At 47.1% G+C, this 19,847-nt stretch overlaps 1 protein-coding gene across 2 annotated transcripts in view; it reads right to left on the reverse strand.

Annotated features, from left to right (window-relative positions):
- Window positions 1-19,847, reverse strand: part of LOC125449579 (oxysterol-binding protein 1-like) — a 68,334-nt gene that overhangs the window by 34,175 nt on the left and 14,312 nt on the right. For both annotated transcript variants that reach the window (XM_059642778.1, XM_059642779.1), the window contains exons 2-3: window positions 2,521-2,729; window positions 464-714 (exon numbers count right to left, since the gene is read on the reverse strand). In XM_059642778.1, coding sequence (XP_059498761.1) covers window positions 464-714; window positions 2,521-2,729 — 460 coding nt within the window. The remainder of the gene's footprint in view (window positions 1-463; window positions 715-2,520; window positions 2,730-19,847) is intronic.

A 19,847-nucleotide genomic window follows, 5' to 3' on the forward strand; every position in this document is an offset into this window, starting at 1 on the left:
TGCATGGACTAAACGCATCCTACCACACTGAAAAGGAGTTGTATTAACATCAGGCCAGATACAGTCAATGATGTAGCACGGGGGGATGGGGTGGGGCTTGTTGAGAGAGAGGGGGATTGGGGGAGTTACCTCAGCAGAAAAACAGGTCAGCAACACAGAGCACTGGGGGAAGAGAGGTTACTGAGTGACATGACAGAGGGGAATGAATCTCATTGGAAACAGAGTGCTATGGGGAACAGGGTTACTGAGTGACAGTGTTCTTGAGCTGCATTAACTTCAGCAGAAACAGGTCAATAACGTAGGACACTGTAGGGAGAGGGGTTACCAAGTGGGCATCAGAGAGAAGGAATTAACCTCAGCGGATACACAGGTGGTCCTGTAGGGTATGAGAAGAGAAGTTCCTGAATGGCTTTGGTAGAGCCGATATGGGAGCTGGGAACGTGGGGAGGGAGTGGCGGCTCACATTGATCATGGCGTTGGAGGTGATTCGGAAGAGCGTAGCTCGCTCGTTGACTTGCTTGATTTTCTCAGAGCTCTCCGGAGGCAGCTTGAGGTTCTCCAGCTCGCTGAGCGAACGCTGTAAGGCCGTGCCGTGCTTCGCAATGAGGTCGTTGCACGTCGATAGATCCTCCACCTTGCTAGTGAGGGTCCTCAACGTGTTCTGCACTTCTGTCTTATCCGTCTGAGAGGCCGGCTCCTCATCGGCAGAGTCATCTTCAAATTGAAACAGTGAATTAAATCACACAGCATGTTGGAGAAGTCAACCTTTCACGTCACCTGCTCAACAGGACAGTTAACGGCTCACTTACCCCCCCACTGGGAAAAATCATCTTTTGCATTCCCCATTCTCCTCTGCCTCTACCGAGAAAAGTAGGACAGTCTCCCTATCACAGGCAGCCAAGTGGAGTAGTTAATTCATTGGATCACAGGGTGGTACGGTGGCTCAGAGGTTAGCACTGCTGCCTCACAGTGCCTGGGACCCAGGTTCGATCCTACCCTCGGGTGGCTGCCTGCGTGGGAGTTTGCACATTCCCCACCTGTCTGCGTGGGTTTCCTCCAGCTTCCTCCCACAGACCAAAAATGTGCAGGTTAAGGTGGATTAGTCCTGGGAACAGGTCGGGGTAGGGGTCAGTGCTGGGCCTGATTGGCCTGCTGCCACTCTGTAGGGATTGTATCATCTCTCCACGACACAGAAAGCCGTCAGTTCACCTCACATCTCCTACTCCACACCACCTCGAGCAGGACAGGTAAACCCGTACACCCCAACACCACCAGCCCCCCCAACCCCTTACCTCCAGAGGGACCCTTAAAAACTCATCTCCATCCTACATGCCTCAGGCAAAACAGTTTAACTCCACACTCCCAGTGGTACAGTCAAATGCTTCAGTTCCCAGTTCCTCCCCTGACAAGAAGTCAGTTCTGCAGTCACCGGGACATCTCACCCCTCATCCGGTGTCTGAAACAGTTCATTCAGTCAGCGATTCATGCAACATGCATTTCAGAGTGCTGGGTCACCATTTACTGCCCATCCCTAACTGCGCTAGAGAAGATGGTGGTGAACTGCCTTCCTAAACAGCCACAGTCCATTTGGTTCAGGTAGACCCAGATTGCCATTAGAGAGAGACACTGATGGAACAGTGGTATATTTCTGACACAGGATGGCAAGCAGCTGAGAGGAAAAACTTACAGGTCAAAGTAGTCCTTACAGTTTTAGTCCTTCTCGATGGTAGTGGGTTCAGAAGTGCTGTCTAAGGAGCCTTGGTGAATTTCTGTAGTGAGTCTTGCAGCTGGTACACCCTGCTGCTACAGTGGAGAGTGGTCGTGGCACCAACGAAGCAGGCTGCTCCTGGTGGTACCAAAGTGTGGAGCTGGATGAACACAGCAGGCCAAGCAGCATCTTGGGAGCACAAAAGCTGATGTTTCGCCCCTAGACCCTTCTAGGCCTGAAACATCAACTTCTGTGCTCCTAAGGTGCTGCTTGGCCTGCTGTGTTCATCCAGCCCCACACTTTGTTATCTCGGATTCTCCAGCATCTGCAGTTCTCATTATCCCTGCTCCTGGATGGTACTAAGTTTCTGGAGCGTAGCGGGTGCTGCACCGATCCAGGTGAGTGAGGAGTCCTCCATCACACTCTTGACTTATGGATAGTCTTTGGGGAGTCAAGTGCATTACTTGGTGCAAGATTCCCAGCTTTTGGCCTGCCCTTGTAGCTCACACTCAGCTAACCATTCATGTCCCACTCTCGTAGAACATCACAGCACAGTACAGGCCCTTCAGTCCTCGATGTTGTGCCGACCTGTCATACCGATCTGAAGCCCATCTAACCTACACTATTCCATGTACATCTCCTTGAGAAAAGGAACCCCTCTGCCAGGAAAATTCATCCTGTACCCTCCTCCCCACACAAAGACAGTTGACAGTTGAGCCCCCTCGGGCCCCGCTGGTCCCAAAGCGGTTATTACTCACTGCATTTTGGCCCGGTGTCCCCGGGATGGCTCATCTCACACCGCCACCTCTCACCTGATTCAGCTTGCATCTTGACAGCCTTGGCCTTGGCCAACTCCAGGGCTGTGATCCAGCGTTGCCTCTCAACCTCCGAGCTGGCCTTTAGGTGGTAAGTCTGGGCTCCCCCATTGGAGATGATGAAATTGCACGAGTCCTCCACTGTGATGTTGGCCGTGGCGAGGTTGATCGTCCCACGGCACGTGTGCCCCATCTCTGCCTGGGTCCTTGGGGTTGGGTTAGGACAAATGCAGGGGAGAGAGACACACAGGACAGACCGGGGTTTTTTTTTTGGGGGGGGGGGGGGAAGGGGGGCAGCAAGACAAAACACGGACAGTGAGGGAGCAGGCAGACAGTGAGAGGGGTGGGGAGAGGGAGCAAGAAAGAGATAGATGGTTAAACAATCTACACATGCAGTGTATTCAATGCAGGGCACACTCGCTCTGCTCATTGTTTCGGTGGATCAGATTTTGGCTACAGGCCGAGAGATAAGTAGCAAACAACCTTCAGAATAGGTAATCAAATCAGTATGGTTGGGGGGGGGGGGGGGGGGGGGGGCGCAATTAAAAATAACACCAAGCAGCCTTAAAATTATTTTAAAATTCTGCACCCACTGTCTTTTGGCGGGAATTCAAAAGACATTCAACCCTGCGAAAATAAAAACAGGCGACCGCTTATTTTTAAATTATGACCCCTTTATTCTTGATTCTCCCACAAGATGAAACATCCTTTCCACATCCACCTGACCACAGCCCATTAGGATGCTGTCCATTTCAATCAAGTCACCTCAGACTCGGACGCCCAGAGGATACTAGTCCAGCCTGTCTAGGCTTTTCTCATAAGGCAATCTGTACTAAACCTTCTCTGAATTGCTCCCAATGCATTGATAACCCTCTATCAGTATAGTGAACAATCCTGTACACAGGCCCACAGTTGTGGTCTCACTAGTGCCTTCTATCCCTAAACCTCTCAACTTGTCTATTTAGTTCCGCTCACAATAAATCATACCATTGAATGGGCTTTCCCGATCACCTTACATCCCTGCGCACTAACCCTGTCATTAATTCACTGGGATACCCAAAGCCCTCTGCGTCTCAGAGCTCACTGTTTAGATAATATGCTTCTTTTATATTCGTCCTGAACCACACAGATAACTTCACACGGGACACCAGCAAAACCTGCCGTTGCTCTTCTTCCCAGAGTATCAGTCAAATCCTTTACATCAAGTGAAGACAACTAGACCTCAATGTAAATCTCCTGGAAATAAGCAGCAACAACACCCCTCCACCAACTAGGGCAGTACTCTTGGGATTCCATTCCCTGCAAAGTGTTCCACAATATTCAGAGGCTGGGAGATATTACACAAATACAAGAGAAAAAAAAATGAAAGTTACCTAACTCCCCACCTGTCCACAACCTGGCAAAAAAATGCACCCCTTCAAATCAGGCAAACTGCATATCCCCTTTGCTGCCCATTCAGACTGTGGAGTTAGCCCAGACAACATCAAGATTAGTGGTACAGGGGGCAGTCAAGGCGGCTAGCTAAGACTAGACCAGATTCCATACAGTGTGGGAACAGGCCCTTCGGCCCAACACGTCCATGCCACCCCTTGGAACATCCCACCCAGATCTATCCCCCTATAACCCACATACCCCTGAACACTACGGGCAATTTAGCACGGCCAGTCCACCTAGCTTGCACATCTTTGGACTGTGGGAGGAAACCGGAGCACCCAGAGGAAACCCACGCAGACACGGGGAGAACGTGCAAACTCCGCACAGACAGTTACCCGAGGCTGGAATTGAACCCGGGTTCCTGGCACTGAGAGGCTGCAGGGCTAACCACTTAGCCACCGTGCGAAGGGATCGTGATCAACTGGGGCAGAGGAGTGGCAGATGGAGTTTAATTTGGATAAATGAGATGTGTTACATTTTGGTAAAACAAACAAAAGGGCAGATTTACACAGTTAATGGTAGGGACCTGGGTTACGGTACAGAACAGAGACCAAGAGATTCAGATACATAATGAGTCACAGGTAAACTGGGTGAGAAGGCATTTTGCATACTTGCCTCATTGCTCAGACCATGGAGGGTAGGATTCGGGATTTCATGCTGACGTCGTACAGGACATTGGTTAGGACCGTTCTGGAGTGTGTGGCCAATTCTGGTTGCTTGTTATGAGGAAGGTTATTATTAAATGGGAGAGGGATGCACATTGGCTCAGTGGTTAGCACCGCTGCCTCTCAGTGTCTGGGACCCAGGTTCAATTCCACCCTTGGGCAACTGTGGCGAGTTTGCACATTCTCTTCGCATCTGCTTGGGGGAGGGGGGTGTTTCACCTGGTGATCTCACACAGTTCCAAAGATGTGCAGCTTAGGTGGATTGGCCATGTTAAATTACCCATTGTGTCCAGGGGCATGCTAATTAATGGATCAGACTTGGGAAATGTGAGGTTACAGGGAAAAGAGTAGGGAATGAGTCTGGGTGGAATGACCTCAGAGGGGAAGTATGGAATTGTTGAGCCAAATTGGCCTGTTTCCACACTGTAGGGATTCTATGAAAAGATCCGAGATAAACTGGAAAAACAGACGACATTTCCCCATCCCACCCACCAGGAGCGTAGCAGGTTGGCGGAGGTGACCTTACAGAGGTTTACGAAGTCATGATGGGCAGAGGTAATGCAAATGGATGGCGTCTTTTCTCTAGGGTGGGGGAGCTCAAAACTAGGAGACATATCTTAGGCTGAGTGGAGAAAGGTTTAATAAAAGGACAAGGCGCAACTTCTTAATATTCAGAGCGGTTCATGTGTGAAATAAGCTGTGCAAAACCTGGTGGATTCAGATACAGTCACAATGTTTAAAAGACATATGGATAAGGATGGGGGTGGGGCACAGGGGGCAGAATCTGGGCCAAACACAGGCAGTGAGGACTAGTTTAGTTTGGGAACATGATAGGTATGGACCAGTTGAACTGAAAGGTCTATTGCCATACTGCATGGCTGTCTCCTTCTTAATAAAGATGCCTAAAATCTACTTATCTCCCCCATGTTTCAGGTCACCTTGCAAAGCCGGACATGAACTATTTATTGAGCAAAGTCTCCCCGTGAAGCGCACTCTGAAAATTCAAAGCAAACTTGTGACAAGACTATTTACTTCCAGCGAAAAATGCAAGTCGTGGCTGCTGCAAACAGAGGGGTGTGTAATGTATACAGCAGCCACAAGGTGGAGCTGGAGATAGCAGTTGGACGAGAGGCGGACTGCCCCAGGCGGAGCCACGGGCGCCCTCTGCTGCTCATCAGAAACATTGCAACTCCCATGGCTGAGGCAATTGAAGACGCCTCCACCATGTTCATAAAGTGTGAAGCTGGATGAACACAGCAGGCCCAGCAGCATCTCAGGAGCACAAAAGCTGACGTTTCGGGCCTAGAGCCTTCATCAGCGAGGGGGATGGGGTGAGGGTTCTGGAATAAATAGGGAGAGAGGGGGAGGCGGACCAAAGATGGAGAGTAAAGAAGATAGGTGGAGAGAGTGTAGGTGGGGAGGTAGGGAGGGGATAGGACAGTCCAGGGAAGACGGACAGGTCAAGGAGGTGGGATGAGGTTAGTAGGTAGGAGATGGAGGTGCGGCTTGGGGTGGGAGGAAGGGATGGGTGAGAGGAAGAACCGGTTAGGGAGGCAGAGACAGGTTGGACTGGTTTTGGGATTCAGTGGGTGGAGTGGAAGAACTGGGCTGGTTGTGTGGTGCAGTGGGGGGAGGGGAGATTTTGAAGCTGGTGAAGTCCACATCGATACCATTGGGCTGCAGGGTTCCCAGGCGGAATATGAGTTGCTGTTCCTGCAACCTTCGGGTGGCATCATTGTGGCACTGCAGGAGGCCCATGAAGGACATGTCATCTAAAGAATGGGAGGGGGAGTGGAAATGGTTTGCGACTGGGAGGTGCAGTTGTTTATTGCGAACCGAGCGGAGGTGTTCTGCAAAGCGGTCCCCAAAAACAACTGCACCTCCCAGTCACAAACCATTTCCACTCCCCCTCCCATTCTCTTGATGACATGTCCATCATGGGCCTCCTGCAGTGCCACAATGATGCCACCCGAAGGTTGCAGGAACAGCAACTCATATTCCGCCTGGGAACCCTGCAGCCCAATGGTATCAATGTGGACTTCACCAGTTTCAAAATCTCCCCTTCCCCCACTGCATCCCTAAACCAGCCCAGTTCGTCCCCTCCCCCCACTGCACCACACAACCAGCCCAGCTCTTCCCCCCCACCCACTGCATCCCAAAACCAGTCCAACCTGTCTCTGCCTCCCTAACCTGTTCTTCCTCCCACCCATCCCTTCCTCCCACCCCAAGCCGCACCCCCATCTCCTACCTACTAACCTCATCCCACCTCCTTGACCTGTCCGTCTTCCCTGGACTGACCTATCCCCTCCCTACCTCCTCACCTATACTCTCCTCTCCACCTATCTTCTTTTCTTTCCATCTTCGGTCCGCCTCCCCCTCTCTCCCTATTTATTCCAGAACCCTCACCCCATCCCCCTCTCTGATGAAGGGTCTCGGCCCAAAATGTCAGCTTTTGTGCTCCTGAGATGCTGCTAGGCCTGCTGTGTTCATCCAGCCTCACGTTTTATTATCTTGGATTCTCCAGCATGTACAGTTCCCATTATCACACGCCTCCACCATGTTTGCAGGTACAGATATAACATAGTGCCTACAGATCTCAGTACAAGTGGGGACAGCTTCGGCTCTGGAGATTCAATGGGCCAAGGACCCAAAACGTAACTTTTTCAGGCAGAGGACGGTGCGCGTATGGAAGGAGCTGCCAGAGGAAGTGGACGGGGCTGGTGCAGTTACAACAGTCAAAAGGCATCAGGATGGGCATACGAATTGGAAAGGTCTGAGAGAGCAATGGGCCTCTGCTGGCAAATGAGACCAGGCCAGATTGCAATGTCTGCTTGGCATGGGCCGGCTATACTGCACTGTATGAATCCATGACTCCCATAAGGATTTCATAATTCTCTTTCTTCCAGCTCAGTCTGAATACTTGGACAACCTCTATCACAAATTTACTCAGCTTTCTCAGAAACAAATCTCAACTTCTCCAAGCTGAAGACAGATTGGAGGCTTCTCATCCCTCAGATAATTCCTGAAATGTGTACAGAACAGTGTACAGTCCTCCAGCTGAGGTCCAAGAAGTGTGTCTCTCAAGTTCAGAATAACCACCTTGTTCTCTTTCTTTTCGCTCATAGCATGAGGGCGTCACCGGCTTGGTCAGCATCTACTGCCCATTCCTAATTGCCCAGAGGTCTCTGAAGTGAAGTTCAGAAGCCAACTGCTAGGAGATCAGAAAACGCAGGTGGGCAAGTGAATTAGGACTTAAACAGCCACAACCACACCAAGCCCTTTCCTTCATGGGAGTGTTTGAACTGAAGTAGGACAAATGGCAGCATTTCACCGAGCCCCACCACCCGGCTCTGCACCCCTCCCACCCACATGACAGACGATCGTGAAGCAATTAAAACAAAGGCCTGTTTACACAACAAACAGGTGAAAGCCACAGCAGATGGCACTCAAAGCACTGTATTTGCACTGTTCAGTGTGGAGGTTGGGCACAGAAAGAAAGGAGACAGACAAAAACAAAGACTCTTTCACACCCTGTCTCACACGCGAAAAAGAGCAAGCAATTGACGGACTTGACAGCGACAGAGGCCAAGACAGAAAGAAAACAGACAGACACAGCAGTGCCTAAAAATCAAAGGCGTTCTCTCAAATTACGAAATGCAACTCTGCCACCTCGGCCAAGAGTCCAAACAATCAGTGTCAGCTTATGCCAGCAGCGCCAGTCAAGGTGCTCAGGAGACTGCATTCACGAGTGACTTATCTTATCTGGGCAAGGTAAAAGGTTGCAGGAAGCAGTATTATGAACACGGTTAGAGACAAGACAGAAGTCTGCAGATGCTGGTGTCCACAGCAGACAAACAGGAGGCTGGAAGAACACAGCAAGCCAGGCAGCATCCTACTCTGTGGTCACTGATCTGCACAGGATCCTGATTCATAAGTTCAGAAGAGATAGAAGCAGGAGTAGGCCATTCAGCCCACCAAGCCTGCTCTGCCTAATTTTCACCATTTCCATAAAAAAAACAATCTTGTAATGCCAGGGATTAGACTGCTAAAATTCACTGCACTCTCTCTCTAATCCTTCCTTAGGAGACGAATAAAATGCGTGTAGCACTTTAGGTGCAGTCTCACCAAGGATCTCCAACTGCAACACTTCTTTTCCTCTACATTAGAACCCTTGGACAACGAAGGTAGACATTTTCCTGTCTTGGTTTTTGTACCAGATGCAAGTTTGTTGCAAGTCGTAACAAAAGGAACTAGATGCCAACACTTCGCAACCTCACACATTTGAGAAATATTCTGAATGGACAAGATTTATCCTGAGCTACCTTGCCCTTTCCAAGTAGCTCAGGAAGCTTCAACAATCTGCTTTTACATTCCTCCTTAGCTTGTGCTCATATTCTCTCGAAATCTTTTATCAGTTTCTTGGTCATACTGTGCTGCAATCTACAATGTTCCTAATCCTCAGGTTTACCACTTTTTCTGGCATCCTTTAAGCCAATTCCTTTGATCACAATGGTTCATTCATCTTTCTTGCTGGGTATTTCTGGAATCCAGTTCCCCTTTTGAAAGCAGCCAACGAACTGGCTTCCAATGCTCTTTTAGACAACACACTCCAGACCACAACACTCCGAGCACAAAATTCTCATTACTGGCCCAACCCCACGCTTTTGTCAATGAAGTTAAATCCAATGTCAAGGATTACTGACAATCTCCTGACAGCAACAACAGTTTTGCCTCAGCAACTTTATAGAACCTCCCACAATTCTGAATTACATCTGACTTGAAACTACAGTGCTGCAAAGAGAACATCAGCTTTGGAGAGGGTGCACAAAAGTTAACCAGGGTGCTGCCCAGATTAGAGGGCATCAGCTATAATGGAGAGGCTAGAAAAGCTCGGACTGTTTTCTCTGAAGTAGCAGAGGCTGAAGGGAGACTTGACAGAAGGCTATAAAATTATGAGATGCATAGATAGGGTTGGCAGTCAGAATGTTTCTCTCCCCTCCTCCCTCCCTCCCTCCCCCCCGAGTTGAAATGTCTAATACTACAGGCATGCATTTAAGATTGAGAGGAGAATGCTCAAAGGAGATGCGAGAGGTAAGTTGTGTTTGTTTTAAAAACAGAGTGTCAGGTGTGTGGAATGTGTTGCCAGGGGTGGTGCAGACAAATGACAGGGGCTAATAGATAAGCACATGAATAAGCAAGGAATGGAGGAATATGGACCAACAGCAGGCAGAAGGGATTAGTTTAATTTCGGCACCATTTCAGGACTACATCATGGGCCAAAGGGCCAGTTCCTGTGCTGTACTGTTCCAGCATCACTCCTTCAAGCTTCCCCCACCCCTAGAATCTGGGTTCTCCCTTCCCTGGTAAGAATACTCCATCACCAAACATCCTTTCAACCAATTAGGGATGCAAGTGTTTCAGTAGGAAAGCTCATAGTCCAAAGATGCAAGGGACTCCTTTGCCTGTTCGATTACACATGGGGCATAGGATCATTTACGGAAGGGTCAGAGAAAGGGATGGTTTCAAGTTTTATTGAGAAAAGGGACATTTCTTAGAAACTAGGAACACCTCACAGGAGACCCTGCCACAGTTTGCCGCCCTGTCACAGCTGACCCTACCACGATCTGTAACACTGCAGGGTTGACCTTCCCCATCGGTACAGCTCTCCCTAACTAGTGGCACTGTACTCTCAGACTAGAGATGCCCTCAGCTCTCAAATGAAGCTTGATTCTACAACTTTCTAACTTGGGTGAGAGTATACCAGCCACCAAGCTACAGCTGACCCTCCTTCAATGCTTTCATTGAACAATCTGATTGTCACAAATTTGGCAAGGTGCACTTTCAAAGAGTTTAATAGTCCAGGGAGCAGCGCGAGTCACTATGATTCATCTTCCAGTCCTGGGTTAATGAATCACCTGGGAGAGATAACAGTGCCCTGACCTCCAACTGACAAAGGCCTGCACAGAACACTTGATGAATATCTTTCACAATACCGCTTCTGATACCAAAACAGAAGTGCACTGTCTAAGGGCCATTAAAAACAGTGATACAAGTCTTTAAAGGAAGGTAAGTGGAAAAAAAAAACCGAGCTATTCACAACTATCTTTCATACACGTTAATCATCCAGTCTGTGGACATAATTTCACAGTTTGCAAATTAAGTGAGGCTCTTTAATGTAAACAGGGAGTGCGCTAACAGGAACTAGACTGGTGCAATGGACGTGTGACAGGTGCAGTATAATGCAGAGAAAACGCAAACCAACTCACTTTACAACAAAATACACACAAACCGTACAAGATGGACATTCTGTTAACAAAGAACTGGGTTTTAGAAAACGGGTACAGATGCTGTCGGGGAATAGCACTATTGAAATGTGGAGATTGTTTAAGGAATGCACAGAGTGGGCTCAATATGTTTGACCCCAGCAAGTGAGGAAGATGCGGCTGAGTGTTGGAGCCTTGGTTCTCAAGAAAGGTCGAATGACGGGTTAACAGGAAGAAGTATGTTTATATAAGGTTTAGGAAACAAGGAACGGAAGAGACTCTAGAGGAATACAAGTTATCCAAGAAGGAGCTGAACTTGCAGCATGGTTTAGTATCTGGGACTTCAATGCTGTGGCTATTTGAGAGTTGGATAGAGCAGGGGCAGGAATGGTTGTTGCAGGTTCTGGGGTTCAGATGTTTCAGCAAGATTAGGGAAGTGGTAAAAGAGGTGGAGGTGTGGCATTGTTGGTCAAAGACAGTACTATAGTGGCAGAAAGGATGTTTGAGGAGGACTCATCTACTGAGGTAAAATGGGCTGAGGTTAGAAACAGGAAAGGAGAGGTCACTCTGTTGAGAGTTTTCTACAGGCCTTTGAAAAGTTCCAGAGATGTAGAGGAAAGGCTTGCAAAGATGATTCTGGATAGGAGTGAAAGTAGCAGGGTAGTTAGATGGGTCAGTTTTTGTCCAATGTGTGCAGGGGGGTCTTCCTGACACAGACTGTAGGTAGGCAAACAAGTGGCAAGGCAACACTGGATTTGGTACTGGGCAATGAACCAGGCCAGGTGTTAGAATTGGAGGTAGGTGAGCACTTCGGTGATAGTGACCACAATTCGGTTACGTTTAGCAATGGAAAGGGATAGGTATATACCACACGGCAAGAGTTGTAGCTGGGGAAAAGGTAATTATGAGGCAATTAGGCAAGATTTAGGATGCGAAGGATGGAGAAGGAAACTGCAGGGGCTGGGCACAATTGAAATGTGGAGCTTGTTCAAGGAACAGCTACTGCATGTCCTTGATAAGTATGTACCTGTCAGGCAGTGAAGAAGTGGTCGAGTGAGGGAACCGTGGTTTACGAAAGAAGATGAATCTCGTCAAGAGGAAGGAAGCGGCTTATGTAAAGATGAGCCATGAAGGCTCAGTTACGGCACTTGAGAGTTACAAGTTAGCCAGGAAGGGACCTAAAGAGAGATCTAGGAGGAGCCAGGAGGGGACATGAGAAGTCTTTGGCAGGTAGGATCAAGGAAAACCCTAAAGCTTTCTATAGGTATGTCAGGAAAAGTGTGACTTGAGTAAGATTAGGGCCAGTCAAGGACAGGAATGGCAAGTTGTGCATGGAGTCCAAAGAGATAGGAGAGGTGCTAAATGAATATTTTTCATCAGTATTCACACATGAAAAAGATAATGTTGTCAAGGAGAATACTGAGACACAGGCCATTAGACTAAATGGGACTGAGGTTCAAAAGGAGGTGGCGTTAGCAATTTTGGAAAGTGTGAAAACAGATAAATCCCCTGAGCCGGAGGGGATTTATCCTAGGATTCTCTGGGAAGCTAAGGATTGCAGAGCCTTTGGCTTTGATCTTTATGTCGTCATTGTCTACAGGAATAGTGCCAGAAGACTGGAAGAGAGCAAATGCTGTCCCCTTGTTCAAGAAAGGGAGTAGAGACAACCCTGATAGTTACAGACCAGTGAGCCTTACTTCGGTTGTGGGTAAAGTGTTGAAAAGGATTATAAGAGATAGGATTTACAATCATCTCGAAAGGAATAATAATTTGATTAAGGACAGTCAACATGGTTTTGTGAAGGGTAGGTCGTGCCTCACAAACCTTACTGAGTTCTTTGAGAAGGTGGCCCAACAGGTGGAGGAGGGTAAAGCAGTTGATGGGGTGTATACGAATTTCAGTAAAGTGTTTGATAAGGTTCCCCACGGCAGGCTATTGCAGAAAATACAGAGGTATGGGATTGAGGATGATTTAGCGTTTTGGATCAGAAATTGGCTAGCCATAAGACGACAGAGGGTGGTGGTTGATGGAAAACGTTCATCCTGGAGTTCAGTTACGTGTGGTGTACCGCGCGGATGTGTTTTGGGGCCACTGCTGTTTGTCATTTTTATAATTGACCTGGATGAGGGTGTAGGCGGTTAGTAAGTTTGCAGATGACACTAAAGTTGGAGGAGTTGTGGATCATGTGGAAGGATGTTGTAGGTTCCAGAGGGACAGAGATAAGCTGCAGAGTTGGGCTGAGAGGTGGCAAATGGAGTTTACGCGGAAAAGTGTGAGGTGATTCACTTTGGAAGGAGTAACAGGAATACAGAGTACTGGGCTAATAGTAAGATTCTTGGTAGTGTGGATGTGCACAGATCCCTGAAAGTTGCCACCCAGGTTGATAGGGTTGTTAGTAACGTGTACGGTGTGTTAGGTTTTATTAGTACAGGAATTGAGTTTCGGAGCCATGAGGTCATGTTGCAGCTGTACAAAACACTGGTGCGGCCGCACTTGGAGTATTGCGTACAGTTCTGGTCGCCGCATTATAGGAAGGATGAGGAGGCATTGGAAAGGGTGCAGAGGAGATTTACTAGGATGTTGCCTGGTATGGAGGGGAGGTCTTATGAGGAAAGGCTGAGGGACTTGAGGCCTTTTTCATTAGAGAGAAGGTGGTTAAGAGCTGACTTAATAGAGACATACAAGATGATCAGAGGATTAGATAGGGTGGACAGTGAGAGCCTTTTTCCTCGGATGAAGATGCCTAGCACGAGGGCACGTAGCTTTAAATCGAGGGGTGATAGATATAGGACAGATGTCAGAGGTAGGTTCTTTACTCAAAGGGTAGTAAGGGCGTGGAATACCCTGCCTGCAACAGTACACTCACCAACTTTAAGGGCACTTAAATGGTCATTGGATAAACATATGGATGATAATAGAATAGTGTAGGTTAGACGGGCTTCAGATTGGTTTCACAGGTCAGTGCAACATCAAGGGCCGAAGGGCCTGTACTGCACTGTAATGTTCTATGTTCTAAAGGGCTTTGAAGAGATATAAGGGGGCATGAGAAAACCCTGGCAGGTAGGATCAAGGAAAATTGCCAAGGATTTTTACATGTATGTGAGGAATAAGAGAATAACCAGAGAAAGGGTAGGGCTGATCAAGGATTGTAAAGCAAATTTGTGCACAGCCTAAAGAGATAGGGGAGGTCCTTAATGAATACTTTTCTTCGGTATTCACAACTGAGAGGGACTGAGTTGTAGAGGACGACAGTGTGAAACAGGCTGGTCGGCTAGAGGAGATCAATGTTAGTAAGGAAGATGTACTAGGAAATGAGGAACTTGAAGACAGATAAGTCCCCTGGGCCTGATGGGATTTATCCAAGGATTCTATGGGAAGTGAGGGACGAGATCACAGGGCCTTTTTGCCCTCACTGTCCATGGGTATAGTGCCGGAAGATTGGAGACAGGCAAACGTTCAAAAAAAAGGGAATAGGGATAACCCCAGAAATTACAGGCCGGTTCATCATACGTCAGTGATGGACACATTATTGGAAAGGGCTGAGAGATAGGATTTACAGTCACTTGGAAAGGCACAGTTTGGTTCGTGATAGTCAGCATGGATTTTTGAGGGGTAGATCATGCCTCACAAACCTTACTGAATCCTTTGAAGAAGTGACCAAGCACGTAGATGAAGGTACAGCACTGGACGTGGTATACAGAGATTTAAGTAAGGCATTTGATAAGGTTCCCCATGGTACGTTCCTGCAGAAGGTATGGAGGCACGGTATAGGGGGAAACGTCGCAGACTGGATTCAGAATTAGCTGACATTTAGAAGGCAAAGGGTGGTAGTGGAAGAAAAATATTCAACGTGGTGCTCAGTTACGAGTGGTGTACCACAAGGATCTGTTCTGGGTCCTCTTCTATTTGAGATTTTTGTAAATGCTTTGGATGAAGGAGTGGATGGTTGGATGACTAAGTTCGCAGATGATTCAAAGGTGGGTCACATTGTGGACAGTGCGGAGGGCTGTTGTAGGTTACAAAGGGACATTGATAGGATGCAGAACTGGGCTGATAAATGGCACATGGAGCTTAACCATGAAAAGAGAGAGGTGATTCATTTTGGAAGGGCAAACTAGAAAGCAGAATACAGGGTTAACAGAAAGATTTTTAGCAGCATGGAGCAGCAGAGGGATCTCAGGGCTCTTGTCCAAAGTTCCCTGAAAGCTGCTCCCCAGGTGGATATAGAGTTGTTAAGAAGGCATATAGTGTGTGACCTTTCATTAATAGAGGGATCGAGTTCAAGAACAGTGAAGTTATGCTCCAGCTATGCAAAAGACTGGTTCGGCCACATCTGGAGTATTGTGCCCAGTTCTGGTCAGCTCATTGCGCAAAAGATGTAGAAGCGTTGGAAAAGGTGCAGAGGAGATTTACCACAATGTTGCCAGGAATGGAGGGAAGGTCTTAGGAGGAAAAGGTGAGAGCGCTAGGGCTTTTTTCTTTAGAACAACAAAGGATAAGAGGTGACTTGATAGCAGTGTACAAAATGATCAGAGGTATAGATAGAATGGCCAGCCAGAGACTTTTTCCTAGGGTGGAGGTAGCTATTATGAGGGGACATAGTTTTAAAGTGAGTGGAGGTAGATATAGGGAAGACGTCAGAGGTAGGTTCTTTACTCACTGGTTGGGACGTGGCATGCATGTAGGGTAGTGGAGTCGGCCTCATTAGGGGCATTTAAGCGGCTATTAGATAGGCATACGGATGTTAGCATAAGCTAACAGTGGAGGTTAGATAGACCTTAGGTTTAGGGCACATGTTCGGCACAACATCGTGGGCCAAAGTAACTGCACTGTTCTATGTTCTACAACGGGTTTGAAGACAATTTTGAGAGTGATGCGCAGAGTTACAGAGGGTAGCACAGATTACAAAAGCAATAAAGCTCCAAATTAAACCTCTTAAATGATCAGAAGGGTGAGTGAAGCCAGAGGATAGTTGGAGGAGTACTAAAGACAAGAGAAATGCTGGAAATCACAGTGAGTTAGGTAGCATCCAAGGAGAGAGCAAGCTAACATTTTTAGCCGAGCTGACTCTTCAGAGCTGTTGTGAGGTGCGGAGGGATAATATTTATACAATAGTGTGGAGGTGGCGTGCTGGGGGAGAAAAGGTGCTGATAGATTCAAATCATTTAATCTGAATCTAAGAATGACAGAACAACGGTGTGTCTAACTGCCAGACTGGAAAGAACAGGCATTCCTTCTGGGGTGGAAGGAGGGTAGAGAGGACATGGTGACAGAGAATGCAACAAGTACACCTAAAAGAAAGGGAAGGAATGAGAAAGGGCTCCCAATCTGAAGGTGTTAAACCCAATATTAAATCCAGGAAGTTGTAAAGTACCGAGTCCAAAGGATCAGGTTGTTGAGTGGGTGCAGGGGAAGGCGCTGGAGAGGTGTTAGGTGATGGATATGGTGGGAGTGACAGACTAGTGAAGGTAGTTCTGTAGTTACCCAGGATGTCACCTGAGTTCTTTGTCTGTCTAACATTTCCTGGTTAACTATCCTGGAAAGTCATGCAGAACTGGCCACAGTCTCCAAACAGAGTACAAGGAGACTGAATGTAATTTGTAAGACACAATTAGGCACAAAATTGAGAGCAGAGGGGCAGGACAATACAAGGTTGTGGGGAAAAAGGCATCCTTTCTTGCTTTAACATTCCACAAGTCCTACAAAATAACCAGAGCTGTTACTGCTACGACATGCCAGGGGTCAAAACTGCTCCTGGTATTTTCACAACTCCATAATGGGAGAGTTTTCAATGTCAGCCACTGCATTTGCCATGTGAAGCTGTATTTCTGCTCAGTAAATAATAAATGAGCAAACAATACCATCTCTGGACACACAATCCCACTATTCATGTTCACACCACATATGCACCTGTACTTCACTCTTTCGGGTTTTCATTTGGCAGAAAGGTGAGATGAAAAGCCGAGAGGGCAGGTGCTGTCGTCACAGCGGCTTAGCTATTCCCCTGCTTGCTCAGGTAAATTGAACACACAAGATACAATCCATGACGGGCTACCATGCAACTAAGCCAAGACATGATCGATGTCCATTATCAGAGGAACACAGACAGAAACAGGTCAATGACAGAGGACTGAAGGGTAGGAAAACATCATAGGAAAAGGAGATGGCTATACAGTCCCCATTAAATCTGCCGCACAGGAACAGCAGGACCCTCGAGACTGCTCTCCCATTTAATAATCTCAAACACTATTCAGTCATCAATCCCTTCTAAGGAAGGGTCAGCGAACCTGAAACATCAACTCTGGGTTTCTCTTCACAGACGCTGCCAGACCTGCTGAGCTTTTCCAGCAACTTCTGTTTGCGTTCCTGATTTACAGCATCCACAGTTCTTTCGGTTTTTATTTACTATTCAGTCACCTTTGTTGCACCATCCTTTAGGAGCAAACACTTACCCATTTGGGATTGGAGTACAGGGAGTATCCAATTGACAAACGTCTGACTTGCGAACACTCATACTTAAGAGGTATAATTTTGAAGACCCCGACATACGAACATTTCTTGTCCTCACAAATTGCTACTTTGTGTTGACCCACATTGTGTCCCAACTTGTACAAACCAACTTGCAAACAGGCTCTAGAATGCAACCCGTTGCAAACTGGGGACCGCTTACATACTAATCAAGCTTGCCCTGACCACTGTTCGAGGTGGGTCCTCCACATATCTCCAACTCCCTCCTTTCCTAGGCCATACCCACAAAGGCAAAAGAAACAGCTTTTCTCTTCAATCTCAGCAAAATCATTAAAAGAAATTCAAAGAAGTGATTGGACCACAGTTCACATTATTGTGGTCTCCAGACTATAAAATGGACAACAAATGCTGCAAAGATTTAGTAGAGTAACTCAGGGTCCAACAGGAAACTCCCAGGAATCTATAAACAGACTCAGGCCCCCTTCTCTGGAAGGGCAAATTTTAAGGACATGTTCCAATAACATTCTTTCAACTGTTTGTATTGTTTTCATACAGATATTTCCTTACTTCGGGGGAAAGGGAGGTGGAGAAGACCAAAAACAAAGTGGCTTCAAAGTAGTCACTAAATAATCTCATGGGTAACTCAAAAAATGTGAACAATTAGCTGAGGCTTCTTTTAAAGAATTTTATTTGTGGGATCTGCGCATCATTGCATGGGCCAGCATTTATTGCCCATTCTAAGACACCCTAGAGAACAGTGGAGAGCTGCCTTCGAACAATCGTAGTACGTTTAAATTAGATTGATGCTCAATGCCATGAGAGGATTCTGAACCAGTGATGCTGAAAGAACAGCAATATATTTCCTAGTTAGAACGTTGAGCACCTGACAGGGAAACTTGCAAGGTGTGGCGGCATTTTCCTGTACTTTTCTCCTATGGCAGTGGTCATAGGTTCGGAAGGTGCTGCCTCAGAATTGCTGCTGGATTTCTGAAGTGCGTCTTGTAGATGGTACACACTGGTGTGACTGAACGTCAGTGGTGGAGGGATTAGACGTTTGATCTGGTTGACTGTCATGGCTGATTCAGTGGCATAACAGACCCACAGGACTGAATGACCAACTCCCTCTACCAATCCTTATAAATGTATGCACACTGTAGGGTAAGGGATAATGTTCTGACAGTATGAATTCAAATTTCACTACAGCAACTAGTGGGATTTAATTGAATTGGTGACTCAGAGTTAAGCAGCACAGAAACAGACTCCTTGATCCAACTTGTCCACGCTGACTAAAAATCCCAAACTGACCTAGTTCCATTTGCCTGCATTTCGTCCATATCCTCTAAACACTTTCTGTTCAGACACCCATCCTGATGTCTTTAAATACTGTAATTGTACCCACCTCTACCACGTCCTCTGGCAGCTTATTCCATACACACTGTGTGAAAAAGTAACACCTCAGGTCCTTATTAAAATCTTTCCCACTCATCTTAAACCTGCACCTTCTAGTCTTATACTCCCCTACCCTGGGAAAAAAGGCCTTGGCTTTTCACCCTATCCATGCTCATGATTTTATAAACCTCTAAGGTCCACCTTCAGCCTCCAAACCCCAGGGAAAATAGCTCCAGCCTATCTAGCCTCTTCCTGGCTACATCTTGTCTCAAAATCTGTTCTGCATCCTCGAGTTTAACAACATACTTCCAATAGGAGGGCAATGAGAATCATATGCAGTATTCTAAAAACTGCCTAACCAATGTCCTGTTAAGTGCAACATGACCTCCCAACTCCTATGGTCAATGCACTGACCAATAAAGGCAAGCACACTAAACACCTTCTTCACCATCCTGCCTACCTGAGACTCCACATAAGGAACTATGCACCTGCACCCCTCAGTACCGCAACACTCCCCTTACAATTAAAAGGGTGCATATGTCCTGCCCTGATTTGCCTTTCCAAAATGCACCACCTTACACGAATCCAAATTGAACGCCATCTGCCACACCTCGGCCCATCCAATCAAGATCCTCTTGCGATGTGTTAATCATCTTGGCTGTCCATTACACCACCCATTTTGCTGTCATCTGCAAACTTACTCACCATAATCGAGACCATAAAATTAATTCTGATTGTTGCAAAAACCCAGCTGATTCACTAGTGCTCTTTAGAGAAGAAAACCTTCAATCCTTACATAGCCCCATCTTGCCCCACATAAAGGTTTCTCCGTGTGGGTGAATATCGTTCCCTTTACAGTTATTCAGCTTTGGCTTCCTCACAATCCCCAGAGAAATACCTGCATTAAGACATATCAAATGTTTCAAATAAACTCTATCCTTGGATCACTCCTCAAAGTCCTCTTTTCCCAAGAAAGGAGTACCAGTACGTTTGGGGATTCCTGGGTTTATGTATTCAGCTCTGTCCATGCCTGCGTCAGTATTAAGGTGAGTGGGTGGGGTAACATTGGGAAAGAAAGTGAAGCGGTAACATTACAAGAGATGCA

The sequence above is a fragment of the Stegostoma tigrinum genome, chromosome 46 (assembly GCF_030684315.1).
Source record: "Stegostoma tigrinum isolate sSteTig4 chromosome 46, sSteTig4.hap1, whole genome shotgun sequence".
NCBI classification, from domain to species: domain Eukaryota; kingdom Metazoa; phylum Chordata; class Chondrichthyes; order Orectolobiformes; family Stegostomatidae; genus Stegostoma; species Stegostoma tigrinum.